The sequence below is a fragment of the Acanthopagrus latus genome, chromosome 18, assembly GCF_904848185.1.
Source record: "Acanthopagrus latus isolate v.2019 chromosome 18, fAcaLat1.1, whole genome shotgun sequence".
NCBI classification, from domain to species: domain Eukaryota; kingdom Metazoa; phylum Chordata; class Actinopteri; order Spariformes; family Sparidae; genus Acanthopagrus; species Acanthopagrus latus.
Genome location: NC_051056.1, coordinates 6179032 through 6197577, shown reverse-complemented (window position 1 = coordinate 6197577; position 18546 = coordinate 6179032). Strand labels below are relative to the sequence as shown.

Genomic DNA, 18546 nt, shown 5'->3' with positions numbered 1-18546 from the left:
CACTGCGGCTCTGCAATGCGAGAAGTAAGGAGACTTTCAACCAAAAAGACAGTAACGTCTTGAAGACACCTGCTTAACCTTGGATTATTCAGACTTCTCAAAAGCTTAAATAAACTTCACCCCTGCTTTACAAATGTATTTTTCTTGCACAGAAAGAGGACCAGATTTGTTTTCCCATCACTCATATTGGCACATTTAAACAGTATTTCTTGCGGCCAAGTGAATAGGAGGAGTGATTACAGCATAATTTGTATCAGATATTCGCATCAATACAACTTGTTAACTGTGATTTTGTTGTTCTGTTCTGTACATTTTGTTCTGTACATCTGTTGCATGTCTCTCCATCCTGGGAGAGGGATCCCTCGTCTGTCTGTGGCTCTTCCTGAGGATTCCTCCATCTTTTATCCCCCTATGTTGAATTTTTTTTAAACATTTTTTTTCTCAAAATGGCAAGTTTTCGAGGGTCTAAGGACACAGGATGTTGTTCACTGTTCAGATTGCGAAGCCATTGAGGCAGTGTGATTTGGATTTTGGGCTGTATGAATAAAATGAATTTGATTTGATTTTCAGCAAGTAAAATCCATTTCAGTGTACATATGGGCACCTCAGTTTCCTGGATTGTAAAGGAAAGGAGTTTATTTGAGTTTGTTTTCATTTGAACCTGTGGAGAAGTTGACACTTTAAAATGTACATTCAAAGTGCTTGATGTAGCCACATAATGCTGATGCATTGTAGTGAATGAATTACTGATTCTTAAGAACATTTACTGCAATACTGTAATAACTCTGACTTTGTTTGTTGACTGTTATCAGGGATACGTGTGCTGCTTCTACTCAGATGTAGGATTCAAACAGATTTTCCGCACCGTGATTTCACAGCATATTTTTGTTCACTTTCCTCACAGCTGACGACAAAACACCCAAAAGCTGCAGATCATCTTTGGCACAACTGAGCCTCAATTCAATGAAGTCAGCCGCCGTTTGCATCGGGAGGCCAGTCCTTCTGACAGGACCCACAGGACAACAGCAGGTGTCTTTTTCCTCCCCTCTTTCCTCCTTATCGGTTTGGATGTCACACGTTGAGTTGTACACGTACTGAGGATGTATGGATGCTTTCAGGACGCCATCTACCTGACATTAATCTCCCTGCTGCTCTGAAACCTTCTCATAATCATTTGTCTGTTTCTTAAAGGTGTGTTTAGGATGGCCGGTCGCCTCTTTTCCTGCTGGAAAAGTAGGTCTTCAGAAGAGTGCTCAGAGTAACCTCAGAGTGAAGTCTGGGGACGAGGTGATGCTGCACCCTCTGACAGGTCCTGTGCTTCAGGTTGAGGAGGTGGTTCTCTCTAACAGGTAAGCCTCTATCTGGTTCAGATCGACTAAAAGCCAAGCGCACTGATTAGATGTGCAGAACTATCATATTCACACAATACTTCATCACATTGCAGTTCTTATAGACTTGGTTGTTAGTTCAGTAGGTACAGTACACCTTTTTAAACCAATGCAACCTTAAACAACAGTCCTGCAATCAACCCTATAACTTCATGAAGGTTGTAACAAAGCCTTTTTGTTTTAAAGATGTGTTGATTCAACTATGTTTGTATTTGTGTCATATGGATAGGTGCTTCTTATATTTTTCCACCCTTTTTTTTTTAACTAAGAAATCCAGGGAAATAAGAAGAAAGTCAGACAGTTACCAGCTATCTATACTTCCACGATGTGTGGCGGTGGTGTTTATGCTGTATTTCACCTTTACACATCGCTTATTAATGCAATAAAACTACACTATTGATATAATATTAAACAATGCTTGTCAATATACAGTACAGTTTAATCAATCAACATCAGCAGCTGAAATTTGAATTGTTAATAGAAATATCTGATGGCTCCTTTAGGTTGATTCTGATTCTGATAGTGTATCATAGCTAAGTGCCTCCATCTGCTGGTCATCTTTTGTAACTGCAGCCCAAATGGCAAAATATTAATAGTAGTCAATGATTTGTAGTTGTCTGCATTTTATCCATCAATATCATGCATTCTGTTATTACTGTTATACCGATTTATTCATTGCTGTTCCTATTTTGTCAGTCTTGCATGTTTTGTGATCCTTGATTGTTCTCTTCACATTTGACCTAATTCATGAGTAAGTATTTTTAACCAATGTTATGTGTTTTTTAACATGTGTTTTATGTTTTCTTTGTTGCTGCCTCTTCAAAAGACAATTTTAATGTCAGTAGGGGAAACAAAGTTGTATATTATTCATCTTTATCTTTACTAGTTGAAAATGTCACAAAATGGGTATACTTGATTCTCCTGCACATCTAACATTCATTCAGGTCCAAAGATGATACACTCGAGACAGACGAGTTCAAGAACTTCTTTCTGAGATCTCTGGGTGAGTCAGTCACGTCTTCACACTGCTGCGTGTTTATTGTCATGTCAGTAGAAAATGTTTCTTAGAGTGGAGCTGAGAATTTTTAGGTACTTACTCAACTGAATGGTTCAATAAATGTCACTTCTGACAAAACAACAACAACAAAAAAAATAGATAAATAAAGTAACATCACAGGTTAAATATTTTTTGCAAAATCAAGTTGATGTTTATGTACTTTCTTTGTTTCTTAATTAACAACAAAATTAGGTGATAATTTGAGTTACTATATGAAGAGTACACTGTTTTGGTTTGTATTATCCTGTTCCTTTGCAGAAACATGCTGTGCTGTGTTTGCTCCTTTTCTGCATTTTTTTTTTTCAACTTTTCTGTTTCCCTTCAGTTTTATTACTGTCCTCTCTGCCCTGGTTCATGTGGTGGAATAACGCCACCGGTTTGTCTGTCTTGTGCCAGATGGGAACATCATTTTGCCGGGAAACGTCATCTCCCTGACTTACTTTGGCCGGTCATGCAGTCTCCGGGTCGAGACCATAAGAGGGGAGGATGGGGTCACCCTCCACAGACCAGCTCCTCCAGCAGGGCTGGGCCCTGACACAGATGGGTCTTCTGTGATGAACTCCATGTTGGAGTCCACGTCAGCTGACCTCTCCCTGCAGCTCAGCCTGCTCACTGTGGATGACGGCGATGCTAACGGAGCACCAAGCACGCATGGAGAGCCCGGGCCTGCAGCCAGCACCCCACTCCGACCAGCCAAGCTCCCTTCTCTCTCCGCATCACCCGCTCCCTGTACTCCCTCCTACACTTCCCAGAATCCTCCTGCAGTGTCAGCAGAGGATACTGTCAGTCTGGAGAGCTCACTTTGCTCTGAGCAGGCAGAGAAAATCCCCACAGCATCACCTGGTGGTGCACAGAGTTCTGACACCTTCTACTGCCTCTCCTGCTCCACTAAAGTCAGCTTCAGAAACAGAGCAGGACAGCAGGATCCAGATGCAGATGCTGAAAGAGCGAAGGTCACGTACAGCATGATTGGTGGGCTCAGTAGCCAGTTGGATGTCATCAGAGAGACCATTGAGCTTCCTCTGAAACACCCTGAGTTATTCTCCAACTATGGTTGGTCACAATATTATTCTATGTGAGATGATTTTATGTAAACTAGGACTGGACAGACCAGATATCTAATTCAAGGCTGTTTTCCATGCAGGGATCCCACCTCCCCGAGGAGTACTTCTTTATGGTCCCCCGGGCACGGGGAAGACTATGATTGGACGGGCCATAGCCAATGAGGTTGGAGCTCACATGACAGTGATCAATGGTCCAGAGATCATGAGCAAGTATGGCCATTTTGCATCACTTTTTCATCTCAGTATAAATATAATACTCCTGGTGTGCCTCATAGGAGCTTGTTTCCAAATAAAAACTGTGTAGTAGTCAAAGGAGACAGAAATATGTATCTTTTTTAATCCATTTGAACTGTGCTATGAATTACATGATGTTTGTCAGTATGAGCGACACTCTTGCAAGTCAGTGAAGTCTCAGTTTGTCATAACAATATAAAAATACCATATAGTTTTGTATGAATCCGCTCAGTGAGGTACATCGCCGAGCACAATATACGTTGCCTGCACCAACATGGCAGTCACCTTGGCACAGAAATGGATGATACAGGTTAAAATCACAAGTCTGGCAATATTGACAGCCAAAGTGAAGTGAGATAAGAGTTATATCAGTTTTGTGAGCGGCTGATATACAGGACTGACTCTAAAAGGCGTCAGTTATGGGTTTTGGTGAGCGTTGAACAAGATTCTATAACTTAAATGACTACTGGGTGTGTAGTCTTTCTCATTTTATATTTTTACAGTCATATGTTTTATTCATTTAATAACAAACTGCAACTTTCTTAAAACTAGCTTTTAAGTTGACGAATGTGACATGTGATTCATGGCACGAAAAAAAAAGCACATTGTCTATCAACATGTTCTACTGTCTATAATATTTCTGAATCCCATGGTGACCCACCGGAAGTAGCGGGACTTTGACTTATTCTGTATGGATGACTGTGGTATAATGCACACCACCCTGCACAAGGTCTATAGCTGTAATTGAACAATTACAAATCGTAAGTACTTTAGATTTAACCGAGAGAGTTATTGTATGTCTTTGCAGATTCTATGGTGAAACAGAAGCGAGGCTGAGGCAGATCTTCACTGAAGCATCACAGAGGTGATTAAATTAATTAAATAAATCCCACAGACAATAGATTATCATCATCATCATCATCATCATCATCATCATCACTGTTCTCATGTTGCACTTGAATGTTTTTCTGTGTATGCAAAACACTAAATATCCTGGTTTTGTTGTTTTCTAATGTATATAGAAGACTAAGCCAATGTATAAATTGTAATTTGTATTTGTCACAAATGCAGTATGTTGAATTACATTCATCTTGCACAATGAAGAGGCACTCATGCTAGACATAACACCATCAAACTAACAGTACAAATACACCAAAGAAGTACAAGTGGGTCAAAGGTTGACGTTTGATAGAACAGAAGTAATACAGTTTGATTTATGATTTAAGGAAATAGTGTGTTAAGGATTTGCAGAATGTCATCATGACCTTTTGTAGTTTTCTTTTAGTCATTCATTTCATAAACATCCTTTGGAATGTTTCTGTTAATTTCTTCCATTTTCACTCGATTTACAGACAGCCTGCGATCATCTTCATCGATGAGCTGGACGCCCTGTGCCCGAAGAGAGACAGAGCGCAGAACGAGGTGGAGAAAAGAGTTGTTGCATCCCTCTTGACTCTGATGGATGGGATCGGTTCAGTAAGTGTTCTTTTTCACCCTTAAACCATAATTCACCCCTGCAGATGTTGATTCTCACGTTGGCTAACGGTCAGGGTGTTTGCGTGGAGCCTTTTTCGTACAACTTGCAATTTATCAATATTTCAAGTGGCTGTGCGCCCCTGTGAGTCTTGTGATTAGAGTAACTGCGAGAGCCACAAGCCGAGTGCCATCTAGTTCCATTATATATCAATTCTCCCAAACTCTGCAACTCACAACCAAACAGTCAAGATGGATAAATTCATTATAGAAAAATCAAAGTAGATGTTTAATCAACTAATGCTTCTCTCACATTAGCTCATGATAGAAGCTTCTGTGTGTCCATTTTTCACCAGTTGGCCAACAGCTAAAACCTGAGAACAGATGGATCCATGTCTTTTCCTTAGTCCTTCAATCTTTTTGCATCGCTGTCATTATTACAAGGAAGGTCTGCTTTACATTGATCCAGACACTTGCTCACTCAGCATGCACATGACTTTATAATACGGTTGCTGCAGGAGAACGAGGCTCTGTCAGGAAGCGTCCTCATTGGAAATGCAGATTGTCATGCAGAAACCATCTCTGCGTGCTGGACGCCCTTCAGACACTGTGGGCTGCATCTCTGGGGCGTTGTTTGTCCTTTGAGCGCTCTGTCAGTGCCTGATGAGAAAAAAGACGATTCCTCTCTCTCTCCCCCCCACACAGCCAACGGGAACCTGGGAAACAAATCACCTAAGGTTACCATGACCTGCCAATTTGGCATAACTTTATCAGCAAAGTACATCTCCATGCGCCCGGGAATAAAACAGCCCTCATTTGGACCGGTGATACTGCACAGATACGCTGACTCCCTCCATGCTCCCCGTCTGTTTTCCAGACCAGATGATCCAAGGTCATCAGCGCTGATTGGTTTGTGGAATGTGGAGAGAGCACTTCCTGCTCCTCTGCATTCTTGCTCGCACTGTAATTTATATGCGTTTCGATTCCCCCTGCGGTATTGAAAGGTGGAAATAGATATATTTCATCTCGCAGGCAGACCACCCGAGACGCACAGGAATGACACAAGCTTAGCATCGCACCGCGGGTCAAATATTCTCTGAGGCTTTGCATAAGAAAACCAAATGGATAGTTACAGTTGCATGGTCATGAAGTTAAACACACGGCGGTTTTGCTTAGCTCCTAGAGAGTTCATACTGATGACTCAAAGCGTGAATTTGCATGTAATAACCCAGTTTATGTCTTATCCAGCACAGCAGATCTGGCAGTGCTAGTTTGAAATGGAGCAGTCCATATCCATCATCTGTTACTTCTTACACTTCCGATAGTTTTGAAGAGTGGCTTACAGTCTAAATTAACAAATGATTTATGTTTACCGACAAGGATTTTATGAAGCGTTCCCATGTAGTGATATCCTTTTCTACAATCACGTATTTCACTAAATGTTCAACATCTCTGCGTCCTTGCTTGTTGGATGCTCCTTTCACACCCAGTCATGATAGTATCACCGGCCATCAATGAACCAGCACCTGCCCCAATTAGTTTAAAACATGTTGCTGGCATTGAATTGGAATAAAAATGTATTTACAAAAATCACGCAAGTTGAGGAGGTAAAACATTGAAAAAAAAACATTGTTCATGGGTTTATTTAAAGTAGCACTAACTGTTCCCTGCTCTTTTTCTCATCCGCTCATGTTTTCTAGGAGGGTCACTCAGGTCAGCTGGTGGTCCTGGGAGCAACAAACCGGCCCCATGCCCTCGACCCCGCCCTGCGCCGACCAGGGCGCTTTGACAAGGAGCTGGAGGTTTGTGCACACTGTAAATAAATATTAGGGGTTTTACAATTATGATGCAAATGGAAATGATGGTCTGTCTGTATTTTGGTATTTTTAACCCCGCCATGAAACCCTCATTTATTACTGATGCAGAATGGTTAAAAATGAAGACGAATGAAGAATAAGATGAACCTTAATCACGGTAATAACAATTATTAGAAAACTATGGAAATACAAACGACAAATTAAAATAGTTTGGAGAACTTTACATTAGTTACTCAGTGCTGCAGACAAGATGCATTCAGGCATTTTGTTATCATGAGTAGCGCTTAGAATGTCCACATTTGAGGATATTTGCTGTTTGATCCTGAACAACAATGATCACACTGCTGCAAAACAAAAAATCTATACAAGTTCCTTGAGATTCCTTCCAATACTTTCTGTGTAAATGAAACTTTCTCTCTTACATTGTCTTGTGCTTTCCCCATGGCGTGGCAGGTGGGAGTTCCGAGTGCTGCCGAGCGTGCAGATATTTTGCAGAAGCAGCTGAGTTTTGTCCCGTGCAGTGCCACCGCGAAGGAGCTGACGCAGCTGGCCGACACCGCTCATGGATACGTAGGAGCCGACCTCGCAGCTGTTTGCAAAGAAGCAGGCGAGTAAACGCTGTCCTATCTAGAAAAACAAAATGTTCCTCTTTTGTTTCATCACTGTAGGAACCTGGTGGCGTCTAAAATGTTTTGTATGGTGTGTTAATGATTTTTTTGAAACATTTTAAAATGCCATAAAGACGTCATACGACACACAACACACAGCACACAATGAAAGCAAACAACCAACCAAAAGACTTTGGCCCTCCATCGAATTTAACAGAATTCACAAATTTTTATCGTAAAAAAGCCACTGAAACTAAGAACAGCCACAGCTACTCAGACCAGTTCACTTCTCTTTATTCTGATTTCCTCTTTGCACTTCCCGAAACCAATGCAATTTGGGAAACCAAAACAAAGTCGTGCATGGCAGCTGTCCCAAAAATGCTCCCCATCTTTTAGCAGTTTGGTTTGCCCTGTGGGCTCAGGCATCCAACCAACAAACAAAAAGTGTCCGAACAAGAGTTTGTTATTGAGCTTTAGGTGCCTCTGCTTGGAATACTTTGTCCAAACCACAATTCTTTGTGACTTATTCCTTCCTGAATTAGTCTTCGACAATTTCGGGATGTTTTCTTGGAGTGTCTGACATGTCTGCAGCCCTTTGAACTCAGAGGGTCACCAGTCCTTTGATATTTGGCAAAGAGGAAGTTGGGAGTTTCTGTGGTATTCGGATCCCAGTGAGAGAAACCACTCAAACCACGGCTTGTTGTGAAATTCCTTTGCCCCCTCACCCCTGATGCCGCAAACCGATCCACCTCACATCCGGAGGACAAGCATACCGGCTCATACATACATACATACATGTGTGTATCTGAATGTCCTCGACTGTGTTGTGTTTGTGTGATTGAACGAGTACATGCACATTTGTTTTTCTGTGTGTTACCCCGCATGCCTCCTGGGTGGTCCAGCGCCTGGGGTACGTGGCCTATTGCATTTCCAGCTGAGGAGGGAGCTGGGGTTGCTGTGCGGAAACACTCCGGCAAAGAGCGTGATTTACTGTCCGCAGAGGACCAGACGTGACTGGCAGTGTTTTCTGAAACCCTCCTCACGCCCCAGAGGGAGACAACAACCTCCCCAACCCCGCTTGACTCTGCTCGCTTCCCCCCAAAATCTGCAAACCAAAATCACTGCACAAACAGAGGCCCTCGCTAGTACGCCAGGGTAGAAGTAAGAGAGTTTTGATGCTTCACTCTCTCTTCACTCATTTCTTTCTATTGGCCCATCCAGTGTTTAAATAAAGCACAAATAAAATGCAAAATTCGGTAAAATGCAGTACAGCTATAAAGCATGGGAGCTGAGTGACAAATCTCCAGACATCCACATGTAAAACCATTACAATTAGATGAGACTGTTTGCAGAGCTGCTGCTGCAACGCTACGCTTTCACTTCGATCACAAATACGTCATAAATATTCTATATGTTTTTAATTACACCTCCAGTATGCAAGAAATGACTCTAACTGGCAGTTTTAATGATTTGATAATTATTTTTGTATATTATATTGTTTCCTGTCTGATGCTCCCCTCTATAATAGCTAATGAGAGACTGAAGAAGCAGATTGAGTGACAGAAATGCTTAAAGTTACAAAACAGATAACTCATCATTGCTCAGTAACTTTATCCATTTATTTATTTGCTGTAGTCTGTAGATTTTAACGTACACATATTTTGCAATCGAAAGTTTCACAGATGCTGACAAACTCCCCCATCTTTTTCTGCCCTCACACAGCCCTGTGTAGTGTGTGCATGTCATTTCAGGAAGTAAAATATTACCGTATCCATACATAGTATGGGCTGATTTCCACAGATGTACCATCATAATCAAACACTTGTGACACAGATATATGTATAATGGAGGCAGGATGTTTTATAGCTTGACAATAAACTTTATTTTCTAAACTTGTAAATCGGTAAAAGGAAAGTTTAACTATTGCCTTATACCGGACAGCATATATGCCAATGCCAGTATGTCTGTGATACGCCAATATGGACCCCAAGTTATCGGTCCGGCTCTCAAAGTTACTCAGAATGTTTTGAAAAACATTAAATCTCTACCTGTTCATCTGAGATCATTTCAAACATGCTGGGACCATCCACAGACTGTACGTATGTCCACCATCAAACATTTTTTGCTCTTCGTTGCTGGACAACTTGTGTCCAAAACCTTCATGTTCTGGACCAAAAAGATGCTGAAATGCTCTGTGGTGTCGTGTAACTTCAGAGGCGGGTGATGATTAGAACACTACAGGTGACCCCTTTCCTATACGTATAAACATTTTACCCATGGTTGATACACAGCAGAGTGTGAAGCCAAAGATTAAAAGTTCTAAATAGAGGTTTGAAAGTGAGTAACTAACTGCCTGGGTTCGTTTGACTTCTGGTTCCCGCACCACCACACATTGCCTTGATCCACATAAACAGCCATCAAGCCACACAAAACACACACAGATGCACACACGCAAATGCACACGCATGTACCCACAAGTTGATACCTGTTTTTTCCTCCTTTGGTTTCATTGAAAGGAACAAAAGCTGAAGAGGCACAAAAACACATCAAGTAGGAACTGCAGTTGTTTCCTTTTGCTGCTCAGGTAACAATGAGCTGCTGAGGGAGCGTACGCTCCAACGCACCGCTTCCTGAAAAATAAAAATGGGGGGGACGACATTGCGTCAGCTGCAGCACGCCAGGGTCACGCACAAGATCCTACCTTGCACAGCTGCAGAGAAGCAGGCACACGCACACGCACACACGTGTTGTTGTGCGGGTTTCACATCCTGCCTATGGTACAATACCAACCTGCTTATAGTTCAGAGACTGCTTGAATCAATTTTTCATCTCTGGAGAAAGGCAGAAGGAAGGATGACAAGACCAAGTGGATGTTTAATGCGTGTGCGCTTCTTTTCTCCGTGAGCATGTTTGTGTGTGTGCATAAGAATGGGTGGAAATCTTGATGTCATCAGGGAAGATTTGGTTTGTCCAGTCTGAACTGCACCGAGCCCCAGGAACAACTTCTTGATGGCAGATGTGTTATATAATCAGCGCTTAATTACACTTGATCACGGGTCAGCCAGTTTCAAATGTAACGTAATGCCAGAGCACACTCACACCAGATCGCATTTAAGCCTCCGCTGAGTACACACATTATTATGAAAACCTGTGCTTTACCTCATTTGTACTGACTGAGGGGTTCCAGGTTGAATGCTGTGATTTGTAAATGAAAGGTAAGATTTTCTAACATGAAGAGGAAAAAAAGCAGAAATTCACCTTAATAAGAAGAGGACATAATCATTTTTACATGTAAAAAACATTCATGTTTGTTTTCTGTAAAACTGAAAGTACAAATTCCTGATAAAAATCAGATAAAAAAAAAACAAAAACATATACATGTTAAGGCCAGATATCATTGTCCATTGACTGAGTGTTGTCTATTTTCCCCCCTAAAAGACATACAGTGTCAGAATGAGATATTTGTCCACTACACAGCTCCAGGAGACTCAGTGTTTGCATTAGCCCGGTTCACATTAAAACAAAACACATTTTAAATGAATTTTCCAAAAATGACAAAAGAGCATGAATGAAAAGTCATGCGTGTTTAATATTTATCCTGTGACCCCTCATGGGCTCTCACAGTTTGGGGGCAGGTGATCTTGTCCAGTGGATTCAAACCTTTTTTTGTCTTGGGATCTATTAAAGCCGAGCGATGCCTTTTTGTAACTTCTTGTGAAAAGGCTGCACCCAACAGAGGTGTGAGGACAAAATGAAAAATCTATGCTCCCTTTCTCATATTTTTTAAATCTAGAGGCAAACGGCAATTTTGTCTTGTATTTCACGAAAACAGTGAAGTCAGGAAAAATAAAAATACATTTGTGGAGGCCAAAATGTTTGTTACATTTTTTGTCAACCACCCCTAGCTTGGGCAGCGCTTCCTTTAGGTAATCACAGGATCTGATAATGCTGATGAAGGTGTTGTTGTTATTAATAAAAAAAGTAAAAAAAAAACAAAAAAAACAAAAACTGCTCTGCTGCTTGCAGGAGAAAACGTCAGACCTGCTGAAGCTGAACTGTAGTAACCCTAAATGAGGACATCTAGTGGGCAAATGTGATATTGCCAAATGGGTAAAGAGCCGCTCCAGCTGTAAGCAGTGGATGTATTGGCACGTCCATTCAGACACACTGATCTGAATTATACCAACACAGTGAAATGGATTACAGCCAGTCATGGTTTATTCAGATGTGCTTTAAAGAGAATAAGTGCATCAGTATCCTTTATATATTTTATTTTATCCTTCTTAACTTTTGAACCAGTGAGATTGTATCACTTATCTACTCAGGCGCCTCAGAATACTGAAACCACGTTATCTAAATTCTCTCTTCAGATGTTGATTCTGTTCTTCTGTCTCAGTCACTGTGTCTGAAGTGGACGTGGCTTTCATGATAGTTTCTTGCAGGTTGTCAGATTTCCATATGAACACATTCAGATGATGTGCTGCGCAGTGTTAGTCACAGCAGAAACATGCACAGCCTGTAACTCTATTTATAAACAGTTTCCTGACAGCTTCTCTGTTGTATCTGATGTAGCTCCTCGTCACGTCAGTCTGACCGGCTTTGTGTCAGACGTGTGTTGGCACGCAAGCTTATTACTGCATCAGCTGACACAGATGGAGTCATTGTAGATGTCTACTATTTTATTGCTTTTTACCTTTTTTTTTTTTTTTTTGAACATGTCTGATTCACACAGCTGAAGTAAACAGGCAAAACGAGGATTTTTCCTTAACCAAATCCAGTGATGTAAAAATGATGTACGGCACTTTGGACAGATTTGTGATTCCGGGCTGTATGAATTAAATTGACTCTGAGTGGAATGCAGATCCGCAGATCTCCTAGAAATACAATAATGTTGTATAAGTCAAATTTTGTAAACCAGAAGCAGCACGAGAGCTTTATAATAAGGGACAGCATGACAGAAATTCGAACATAAACTTGTACCTGATCGACTCAAAAAGGTCAATTGCCAATAATTGCCGTCATCATTAGAGTGACTGCGCCAGTATACATACCAGTGACAGCACTTTACTGGACCTTTGTTTGTTGGTCATTATTTGGTTCAGGCAGGAAAAAAACGGTTAGGTTTAGGAGAAGATCATTCTGTAAGTAAAGAAAAGAAGATGGATGCCTTCGGGTTTCAGACAGGACTCTTGAAGGAACAGCCACCACATTCCCCCTCCATCTGTGGACTTTGTTGCTCTTTACACTATATCACCTCACTTCCTCCTTTGCTCTCGTCATAATTACTACAAGAGGTTGCTGCCTAAAACCAAATGTAAACATGTGTTACACTGAGCTGCTTGCACAGACAGACAGAGAAGAAAATATCTATAGATGCTTGAAATGGAACATCATGTGAGTGGAAAAAGCAGTCTTTAGTAAAACAGATCACGGACACACTGAGGTGCCTCCTCTTAGGGGTCACAAGCCAACATTTTTTAAGACCCTATTTGCAGATTCAGATCAATTCAAAACATTTTAAAAGAGAATTCCTCCAATATAACCACACATGTTCCCCTCTGATCCCTTTCCTCGAACATTACATTGACCCTGTTCCCAGCTCAGTGCAGATTATACAAAACAGATCTCCATAATAAATCCCTTTAGGTGTTTTGTGCGGTATTGGAAGCCATCATGTGGTCTCGTGGTACCTCGCAGACTCCAGGCGTCTCTCTGTCGTCCTGTTGGCGTTCGACTGATCCAGGCACTAGCAGATGACTCATTTCCACAGTCTAAACAGTACAAATTGTGTGTGTGAGTGTGTGTGTGTGTGTGTGCGTGCTTTGATTTGTGCCACATCCGGACACACAGTTTACAAGCCTCTCTAAACAGGGGAAGCCCACTGGAACAAAAAGGGCCAGTAAAATTGATTATGCGGAATAATAAACACACAACTCTGCACTTTGTCGGCTGAAAGCTTTTCAGTTAGCCTCTCATTTTGACTGCGAAGATCAGGCTCAATATTTAACATTCACTTCTCCGCAAGGACTAAACGGCCTGAGCGATTTACTCGGTAATTGTGCAAAGCGATTTGGCTAATGCTCTTCAGTCTTCCAAAAGCTAAATACTTACTGCAGTGTGTCGAAACAAGGGAGAAAAACGGCGTCAGAAATGGGCTGACTTTTGTGTGTTTGACAGCAGTGCCGCAGTACACACCAAACACTGCTTAAAATGCTGGCTGGTGTTTACAGCGGCAGCATGGCCTTATAAAGCGCTTTTCCCGACTCATCGGTCCTTTTAAAGACACTTCAGGAATTTCAGGACAGGTCACATAAATATCAGTCGGATCAGCATGTGAAGTTTATTTGAGGCCTCTGTTTATAAAATCCGGAAATGTGCTGCTTGTATTCTTAACCCCGGCACTTACCTTTACCCAGTGACAGCTGTGTCTGTGTGTGTGTGTGTGTGTGTGTGTGTGTGTGTGTGTGTGTGTGTGTGTGTGTGTGTGTGTGTGTGTGTTCTGAAGCATGCGTGTGTGTCTATGCCTGCACACGTTTTGGACTGTGTAAGCACGTGTATTAGTCTTTGTCATCCGTGTGTGTGTGTGTGTGTGTGTGTGTGTGTGTGCGTGTGCATGCACTTAAAGAGCACATATTATTGCAGTGTTTCAGCTCCGGGAACAGATGTTGGGTATTGTAAATACAGGTGCAAAGAGTGTTCCGGAAGCCCTGGCGAGTGTTGAAAACGTTCGTGCGGTTTGGTAATGCTGTAATGCCCAAAGTATTTCGCAATTCATATGAGGACAGCGTGGCCCGGAAGCTGCGGCTCCAGCCAGCCCCCCTGCACAGTGCATCGTAACGCTGCACACAGTACCGATTCTTCCCTGTCTGAATGTGGAATGCACTGTTGAGGTGCAGACGGACTTCTTTTGACACACCTTCCTGGGCTCTGTGGGTGATGATTTGCTGTCTCTGACAATGGAGCTCTGTGAGGTTTCCCTTTTGAAGTCCTCTACTGGATCTTAACCTCCAAGCACTTCCTACAGCTGCAGGGTGCACGTACAGTGCAATGCGATAGTGTTTTGTGTACCTATGGAAAGAGGAACTGTAGTGTGTGTGGGTCATAGCCTGACTGATAATGGATTTTTGGGGGCCGATATCAGCGTTTGGCCGTTTTAAAGATTTGATCGTTAGTCACTGGAAAATTGTCTTTTCAACATATATATAATAATGAGCCCTCACATTTGTTGTGAGGGCTCAAACCACTAAACTAAACCAATGGCGGACAATGTCTCTGAAAACATATCCTTGGGTCACTTTTCTACTGACACACGTCAATACCAAAATATATGTCATATGCTAACACTGGCAGACGGCAGGAGGATTTTTTGGCATGTTTTGTGGCCATGTGGTTTGGGCAGGATATCAGCAGAACTTATTTCCAGGGGTGCAGGCTTTGTTTCAACATTACAGAAGGGCATGTGTTCAACAGGGCGTTTAATGGGAATCTCTCCCATTACATTTTGAGCATCAAACACTTAATTTTCTGTGTTCTGGTGAATGTTTCTACACCAAATTGGGCCCCTCTGCATCAATTTATGGTCCAACTGTTTAAAAGAATTGTTAAACATTTGAATTGAATTTTGATTCTGTGGAACTGCAAAGTTCACTTGGCTGTTTTTGACATACAGAGTGCCTGGAGAAAATGTGTGCTGTGTCCCAGATGCTTCTCACAGTGGATTATTCTTAAGAAAACATTTCGGAGCAGCCTTGTTCCTGAAACTAAATCCCATGCTCCTAATGTCCTGAGGATCAGCAGTGCAGGGGTGCTGAACTGTAATACAGTGTGTGCTGTTTTGTTGACAAGCACACATGTATTCCTATGGGCTGGACAAAGGTATTGATAAGTAACCGTAGCTCAGTATTTACTTTTATTATTCATATTGTTGGGGCACAGAACCACGACAGTTCTGTGTTGTGGAACACGAATGCACAGCTCCTAGTCGTAACCATAAAAGATTCTCTTTGTCCTGATCACTGATAGATGTTGATTTATGGTTCATTTGATGCTTGTTAAGATATAATTTTAATGTTGGCTGCGTGAAAGCCTGTAAGCAGATGAAGATTCATGTCCTGTCTTTATTTGAAGGCCTTTTGTGGTATCTTCACAAGCTGAGGTATCTCTGAATATGAGGCTTTGTATCCAGGGGTTTGATTCTTAAGTAGAACTGTCCAACCTGGTGCAAAGGTCAGCGGAGGTGACCCCTGAAAGAGGAGGCCTTGACTTGTGGGAAGGTCTGTTTTGGTCCAACATATTTAAGACCGTCCCCGTTGAAAAACCACAAACAACCATTCTTCTCTTGCCTCACTGGCCAGCTTTGCCTTTTTGAAATGAGTTCTTCCGTCTCGTCCATACCTAGTTTGAGCCCTGGTGGGATGTTTTGCAAATGTGCATTCTTGTACATTTAGGGGGCCCCTTTTCCTCTCAAGTTTGAGGCATTCTGGAAAGGAGGAGTGCAGAAAAGAAGAAGAAAATGAGTCCACATAAGGTTCAGATTAAATTGTGTTGTGTTGTGCCTTTTTTTTTTTTTTCTCTTCCTCCCTTCCCATCGGATGTTTTCGTAACTAAACCAAATGTGTGCTTGGAGTCAGCCAAGAGCAGTCAGTAGAGATAGAATCCCTGAAGCAGAAATCTTAAAGTCACATCGTTGAATCAAGTTTCCGCTGCCCTCTGGGCGTCCAGGCTGGACTCGGAGCTCTGTGGCTTATGAACCCTACTTCCCCTCTGGTCGGTGATCTATGTGAGGCTTTCCATTACTGCTGGCAGAGTGCTAGATTCACTCTAGACAGTTGTAGATTATTCTTGCTGAAACATTTATTAAACATTTGTCAGCTGCTGTTTTTCAGTTCTTGGGCCTTTTCTGCAGCAAGACTATTGATGAGAACCTTTAGAATAGCCATTAGCCCGTGCTTTCTGATATGAAGTATCATCTTAACCCATGACAAATTCCTTTTTGTGAAGACCCTACTTTGCAATAAATCTAATTCTAACTTTAAAGCTGGATTGAGGCTAGAAATCAAGAGAGTTTGCAAGACCTCCAAATAACCAAAAAAATCAGCATTTTTTACTACTAAAAAAAACGACTTAAGAAAAGTTTCCTCCTAAAAATGTTTGGAATTTCCACTGAGACTCACAACAACTATTTCACCAAATGGACCTTAAAGGTCCTTTTTGTAAGAAAAGTTGATTTTTGAGTCTCAATAACAACTTGTCAAAAACTGATACTTGGGATACCAACCTGACCTAAAGTCTTATAAGTTGGAAAGGAGTGAGAGTTTTAGTTATTCTGTATAATAATTCAGATTTAGGCAAGAGGGCAGAGCTTGGAGGGATATCCAGGATGGATCTGACTGAGAATCTGAGAAACGTGCCATGGGGCGTGTCTGGTCAATAGTAGGCGACTAGCGACTGAGACCAAAAACTCATTAGGAGACTGTTCAATAAGGTTATAAATCAAGTTATAATTAGGCTCATTTTCTTGTAAGCTTAAATAAAATCAGACTTTCTTTTGAAACCAGTGGATTTGCCCCCTGCTGATCATTAGAGAAAATGCAGGTTTAAGGCACCAGAAGCTCCCTCCATATTATATAGAGTCTGTGATATGTCCATGAGTAAAGTAAAAAGTATATCGCTTCTCAAGTTTTCTCTGGTGTTCAGCCATCCTCGTGAGCACTGATGGAGGCTAAGGCCCTCCACCCTTCACAGGGCTGATGGTTTGGGGTTAGTGCATATGGTGTTGTGGCTGGTGCTCCTCGTCTCCCTCCTCTCCCCAGCTTCCTTCCACATCCTGTCCTGTCTTGCCTTTTCCCTTCCAGTTGGACCAGATGTTTTTGTGCAGTCTTTTTTGCAGCGCCGGTCTGAAGCATTAACACAGATAAAGAGCTGAAGCCGAGGCCAGGTGGAATTATGGGATGTTCGGACCTCTGGGGATCGAGAGTTAGGAGCAGGAGGGTGGGCGGACGGGGATCGAGAGTGAAAGAGCGAGAAAAAGACATACACCAGGGAGACAGGACTGGGGAACACATTGACCTCGTCTTGGTGTGCTCACGGAAGAAGAAAAAAAACAAAAAACGCCTGCATTAATTGTGTGTTTCCTACTTGTCTTCTCCTCTTCTTCTCTGTCTGTCTGTCTGTCCCTCGCCTAGTTGGAAGGGTCGGGGAAAATATAAACAGGATGCAGTCATGTCTGATCGTAAATCCCCTCTCGTCTGCTCCCTGGCTCCAAGCCCTGGACCACGTCCGTTCCCCTCCAGCTCTTGCCACCCCAACTCCCGCCCAGACCACCCCTCCCCTTTTAGCTCAGAAGATGAAGCCAAGAGATTCTGTGTGTGCGTCTGTGTGATGCGTGCACATGTGCACCGGGAATGGCTGTGTGTTTCCCAACTCGAGCTGGAAACGTGTTTGTGGGCAGGTTTTGTAACTGGTAATCACTGCAGAGAAGACCTGTCCTCACACCTGTAGGGGTTAAATCTGCTCAGCTTGATTCAAGCTGATGCACACATGGTGTTTTCTGCATTGTTGCCGTTTAACTTTCTTTTTTTTTTTCTCACGCATTCTTCTCTGAGCATTTCATAATTGCATGCAATATTGCAACCAGACCTACCTGCAGACCCTGTTTTTTCTGCAATGTGAACTGGAGGAAATTGCAATCAGAAAAAGACCAGAAAGATTCTGTGTGCACTCAACTGATTGTCTCAGCAGTGGATATGGATATGGATGGTGGTAATAAGCCTGTCATTGGCCAACTATTTCAGTAAGCATTCTCCTATGTTGTGCAATCTGCATGTCAGCCTGTTAAAAATCCCAACAGCACTAACAACCTCTGAGCTAGCAACCTACCATAGCTTGGAAATGGTAAGTTACCCC

At 42.2% G+C, this 18546-nt stretch overlaps 1 protein-coding gene across 1 annotated transcript in view; it reads left to right on the top strand.

The window, feature by feature from the left end:
- spata5 (spermatogenesis associated 5) overlaps window positions 1–18546 on the top strand; it is a 116452-nt gene that overhangs the window by 666 nt on the left and 97240 nt on the right. Inside the window, exons 2-10 of the mRNA XM_037076770.1 lie at window positions 905–1029; window positions 1192–1349; window positions 2333–2391; window positions 2842–3498; window positions 3590–3719; window positions 4552–4608; window positions 5096–5219; window positions 6917–7018; window positions 7487–7640. Coding sequence (XP_036932665.1) covers window positions 905–1029; window positions 1192–1349; window positions 2333–2391; window positions 2842–3498; window positions 3590–3719; window positions 4552–4608; window positions 5096–5219; window positions 6917–7018; window positions 7487–7640 — 1566 coding nt within the window. The remainder of the gene's footprint in view (window positions 1–904; window positions 1030–1191; window positions 1350–2332; window positions 2392–2841; window positions 3499–3589; window positions 3720–4551; window positions 4609–5095; window positions 5220–6916; window positions 7019–7486; window positions 7641–18546) is intronic.